The following is a 5,344-nucleotide window of genomic DNA, read 5'->3' on the forward strand; positions in this document are numbered from 1 at the left end:
AAGACCACTAAATGAAGTGTTGTGAACTGCTTTTTCTTTTATATACCTTGACAAATTAAGAGAATAGGAAGATTCCTAGATTATTTTCTTTCCTTCCAAATAATTTAATCACACCTTTCCTGTTTCCTTTTTTGTAAATTGTTCCTTGGTGTACGGTTTTTTATTTTGCTGATTTGAAAGTAGATGTTTATTCTATTTTGTTCCACTATGCAAACTGGTTTCACTTTACTTCATTAAAGTCTCAAAATGTTTGTTGTCTTGCTGAAATTATTTGTTTTGAAACTGGCCAACTCTTATACATCTCTCTGTATAGGTCTATCATTTTCGTCTACACCTTTCTTCAAATGGTGCTTCAGAATATACTCAAAGTGAAATCGACGCATCTCAAGTTCATTGTGACTCTATGAAATTTCTGTCATTGCAACAAGCTGACATTTTGCGATGCATGGGACAGAATACCAATGTTAATAAAGTTTTGTCAACAAGTGAAGTTGGAAATCTAGCTGTTTCTGAGAATACAACCAACAGTAATAAGGTTCTACCAATGAGACAAACAGAAATATCAGCTGGCTCCAGAGGTTACTCTTATCATTCAAAATTGGACAATAATGCCACTGGTCTAAATTTATTAGTCCAAACTTCCTTCCCAAAAACTGTGGAAAATCTTGATGTTCAATCTCCTATACGTAACAATGATGGCAGGAGACAGTGTAAAGACAAACTCAATGTCAGATACCATAAATGTTCTGATATCAATAATGCAGTTGAACTCTCTATTTCAGCATCTGAAGCACTGGTTATTCATGAACTAGTGAACAGTGAGTCTGATTCTGAAGCTTTGTCAACTGCAGCTATACTTGAAGCTACTCTTCGAGTGAAGCAAGCGCGCTTAAAGGGCTTAGAAGATGGGTTCAATTATCCAAACAGGGAAATTGAGGAGACTGATTTGCTTTTTGACTTGGATGATTTGACTATGGCTGATGCATATGAAGACGTAGGACTCTCTTTTGTTGGACCCAATGAAAAGCTTGTTTGTAGTTCAGATGCTTCTCTAGTCAAAGAAACTCCATTTTCTGAAAATCACCATGGGTGTAACAGTGGATTTAAACATGTGGATCAGATTCAGCAAAGGAAAATTCCTGTTGACCCAGCTTTGGGTTTAAATGGTTCTCGTTTGGCCAGCAATGTTGATCACCTGTTACGTCAATCAGCAGAGGACGTTTCACAAGTTTTCAGCGTGGCACAGGTAAAGCATCCTTCACTTCTTGTTAACTTCTTAAAAATGCTTAACTGTACAAAGAAGTTTATGCTTTGCCATTTTTATCATCTCAGTTTGTCATCCCTTTCCCCTGTTCAATTCCTATTGAGGTGGCAAATGCTTTTGCTTTAGTGGACAACAAATAGCTTTATGTCATGAGGGGAGCAATGTAAAACTCACAATGGCACTCAGACTACCTTAGTTTAGTCTCTGTATACTCTCCCCAATTTGTTTTCTTCATTTTTATTTATCAAGTACGCATCATCTTTTGTTTTAAACTAGAGATGCATTTATGGAGGATGCGGGTACTAAGCAATGATATTTTGCTAGAATTATTATCTATTGCTTAACATTTGATGGCTGGTTTAGAATCTGAATTTTACAGTTTTTTGCTTGTGCAAATTGCTTCTGACACTTTGCTAATTCCCTGGCCTAGATATAGGTCTACTCTTCTTGAACAGCTCTCCTCTAACATTTATGTTTTCCAGATTAGAGTCTTGTAACACTTCATCATTAATTCTTGCTTTTTGCTCCTATCAGCCACCCCCCAAAAAAATATAAATAAAGTTTTTCCATATAAGATTTGAACATCTGGTGATGCTAATTGAGCTCCACCTGCTTCATAGTTCATTCTGTTCATAAGATGTTAATTTATTATTCATTACTTTGGTGTGGAAAATATTCAAATTTTTTTGACCATATTAAGGTATCATTAACTATGTCTCTGGTACATTGAAAGCACATATATTCATATATAGAAACTATTATTCTGTCATTCTGATTGGACTGTTGTTTTGTTCTTGGTGTTTTCTTTTGTTCATTCTTCCTCCTCAGGAGGAAGCAGACGCTCCTGTGCAGTTGCAGCAAAATAACAGCAAAAGCATTCAAAAGTTGTATGTTAATGAGACTAGCTTTCTATCTGAATCTGCAGATGTTGCCCCAGACGAGAACTCTTTCGTACAGCAACGTGAATTAGGTTCCATAAATGCTTCACAGTCTAGTGTGCCATTTGAAGGTTCTTATAAGAAAACTGACGAGGAAATTTTGATTTCTCAAAATTTGAGCTCGCCTATTCTATCATTGGTCGATCCTCTTTGTTCTGTTGTTCCTTGCAGTGTTTCTTCTGTGAATACCAATTCCCGACAAACTCACAGTGAAAATGACATTGATGTTAATGCCGAATGTGAGGTGGAGACTGTGCATAGTACTTCATGTTTAAAAGGTGAATCAGTCAATAGAGACAGGCAAGATGTGCCAAGAGTTACTGGTGATGTCCACGAAGCTCCTGTTCGAAGGCAGTTGACCTTACTTAAAACTTATAGCACAATCCCGCCCAAGGACGACACCGAGCTGCAGATGGGGAGTTTTTGCTATGATAGATTAGGCCAGTCAGAGTGTAGTGCAAAAATCATTTCCTTGGAACCAAATATGGGTGGCATTAGGCATCAAAATAATAAGTGTTCTGAAGGGTTCTTACCTTTCAAGTCTGCGTTTAAATGTACTGTTGATAGAGACAAGAGGGAAACTGAAAATACTGCTGTTATTAGTAAGAAATTCATAGAAACAACAAATCACAAGAAAAGATATGATGAACATGCAAAAGATGGGGCTGAGTTGCTATTACCTCCTTTGAAGGAAAGTATGCCACCTCGTATTTCAAATCAATGGACACGCCGTCAAATGTGTGCTTCCAAACTTGTTCATAATTGTGTTGAAAATACAAACCTTGAAGAGGCTGCAGTACAAGAAACCACTGGTAAGCTTCATAAGAGAAAAGATTTTCAAAATGAACAATCTGAGTTCAATAATTCCCTTGATAATCAAGGTCCAGCAAGGAAGCGAGTTCGCTTCTCAGATGTTGAAGTTGAGCCTCAGCAGATGAAAGATGTTCAGAATCTACTACCTTCACACAAAGTTCACTCAAATACTAGAGCTGGTAACAGGTCAAAGCACTCTAATGCATGGGTTGCTTCTCGATTCCAGCAAGTGTTTGCAAATGGCATCAAGGATGGGAAGAGATTGATATTCCAAGGTATGAAATTCTTACTTACTGGACTTCCAAGTCGCAAGGAAAAGGAAATTAAAGGACTAATTCCAGAATACGGGGGTATGGTTCTCTTGGATATACCTTCTCTAAATGCAAGGGGAAAGAGAAGTTTAAATTCTAATTTCCAGCAGCACCCCATTGTTTTATGCCATAAGAAGCTAAAAACCATCAAGTTCTTGTATGGATGTGCAGTGAATGCCTTCATCCTAAAAGTTAAATGGCTTACCGATTCAATTGCAGCTGGTTCAGTTTTACTACCAGAAAAATACATGATTCTTTCAGGCCAGGCTGATGTGGAGATATCAGGAATGGGAAAGGTAGTTTCTCATAATTTCTATAAGTTAATTTTTGACAGAGTAGGGATCATGCTCTATGGGAAGAACAGTTTCTGCACCAAATTTGCAATAATATTCAAGCATGGAGGTGGGCAGGTGTTTAAAACTCTCCAGTGGCTAGTCCAGAGTCTTGATAATAAAAAGATTTTTGTTGGAGCTATTGTGGCTGATGATGAAAGAAGGGCATCACGTCATTTGAGGCAAATTGTGTCCGAGAGGAATATACCTATGGTGTCATCTGGCTGGATCATAAGGAGCTTACATTCAGGGAAGCTCCTTCCTTTGACACAAAATAAGCATACTCCTTTGCCCATTGTAAAGGAACCAGAGGTTCCAATTTCCCTTGCATGGAGTGAAGAGATATGATATGTACTTTTAGCAGCGTATTAAGTCTTGGATTCTAAACATGCATTCTACATTGAATGTCATTCCTCCTCATTTACTAAGTCCGTATTAAATAGCAAAGCAGGGTCTGCAGTGAAACTTCAATTTGACATCATTCAATCAATGATTTGAATTTGAGGTTGACCATTTATCACTCAGGGCTGTTCTTTAACTTATTTTGCTGAAAGATGAACTTCCATTCTGGACTTCTGAGCAAGGATGACGTGGTTGTTGGTTGAGATGGTCTGGATTGTTGCCATGAAGTGAACTGAAATTGGTTGAAATTGATGGCTTCAATGGGCAAGATATCTCCCAGTTGCATCGCACTTGATCTCTGGTTTTTAAAGAAGCAACCAGACTGACAATTCTTCTCATTGAAGCCAATTTAGATGAGACTTTTATGATCGCCAGCTGTTGATGCCATCTGCTAGTTTGCTTATTCTCTTTGTCAAAAGAGCCACTAAACAAGAGCAACGAGTTCTGCTTGCAACAGCGTAAATAGGTCCAAGACTGCAACAAGGTAGAATTGATGAACAAGGGTGTGCCTATCGGGGTAAGAATAATTTCACATTCTCTTTCTTGGTGATTTAATTTACCCTTGTATATGTTATTTGACATTGTAATTATATATGTTTGCATATCAGTTTGGTGACATTCGCATCAAGGATTATTTTCTCACGCTTACGCCAAGTTAATCATTGTTTTTGGTAGGTCATTAGACAGATGATGTCACTAAGCTTACCATTAGAGTTAAAATCATAAACAAAACTTCTCATTTACACCTTTCAGGTTTTCACTTGTAGCACAACAGCCTTTTTAGATAAAATAAAATTCATTTGCCTTATGATCTCAACTTAATTGATGAAATCTCCTTCTGAATCCAAATCGACGATCTATTTCACTGCAACCAAACTACCATCAGAGAGTTATTTCTACACAACCCCATATGCTATCATATTTCTCAAAAAAAAGATATTTTTATTTTTGTTTTCAATGTGATTTGTAAAGCTTGGATAGAGTTTTAATTATTTATGGAAGAAAAGAATGATAATTTTAGTTGCATCACAGTTGTGGTACAGATGAACTATGGCTATGGCAATGGCAGTTTTGTGGCTGGGACAACAATTTTGAAATAATTAGGATTTTCAAATTTAAAGATGAAAATTATTGTTATAAATGGATGCATTGATGGATGACCAGTTTGCTGAATGTTCAATTGTTCATTTTATCATTCACTTTGTTTATTAAAATGTATGCCTTTAATAAGGAGCCCATTAATCATTAAACTTTAGGTATTAAAATTTATGGGTTTATAAAATT

General features: G+C 36.7%; 1 protein-coding gene across 2 annotated transcripts; it reads left to right on the forward strand.

Moving 5' to 3' along the window:
* Window positions 1-326: 326 nt before the first annotated feature.
* On the forward strand, window positions 327-4,926 carry LOC116120750. 2 transcript variants are annotated; one of them, XR_004126596.1, is made up of 3 exons: window positions 327-1,246; window positions 2,093-4,577; window positions 4,669-4,926. XR_004126596.1 is itself a non-coding variant. In XM_031406718.1 (2 exons), exons 1-2 carry the CDS (start codon window positions 404-406, stop codon window positions 4,004-4,006), a joined length of 2,757 nt encoding a protein of 918 aa, XP_031262578.1. In that variant the 5' UTR covers window positions 327-403; the 3' UTR covers window positions 4,007-4,926. The 2 variants fall into 2 exon arrangements, 1 of the variants encoding a protein (XP_031262578.1); XM_031406718.1 differs by having other exon boundaries at window positions 2,093-4,926.
* Window positions 4,927-5,344: the final 418 nt, after the last annotated feature.

Source organism: Pistacia vera, unplaced genomic scaffold, assembly GCF_008641045.1.
Source record: "Pistacia vera cultivar Batoury unplaced genomic scaffold, PisVer_v2 Contig944, whole genome shotgun sequence".
In the NCBI taxonomy this organism is placed as follows: Eukaryota; Viridiplantae; Streptophyta; class Magnoliopsida; order Sapindales; family Anacardiaceae; genus Pistacia; species Pistacia vera.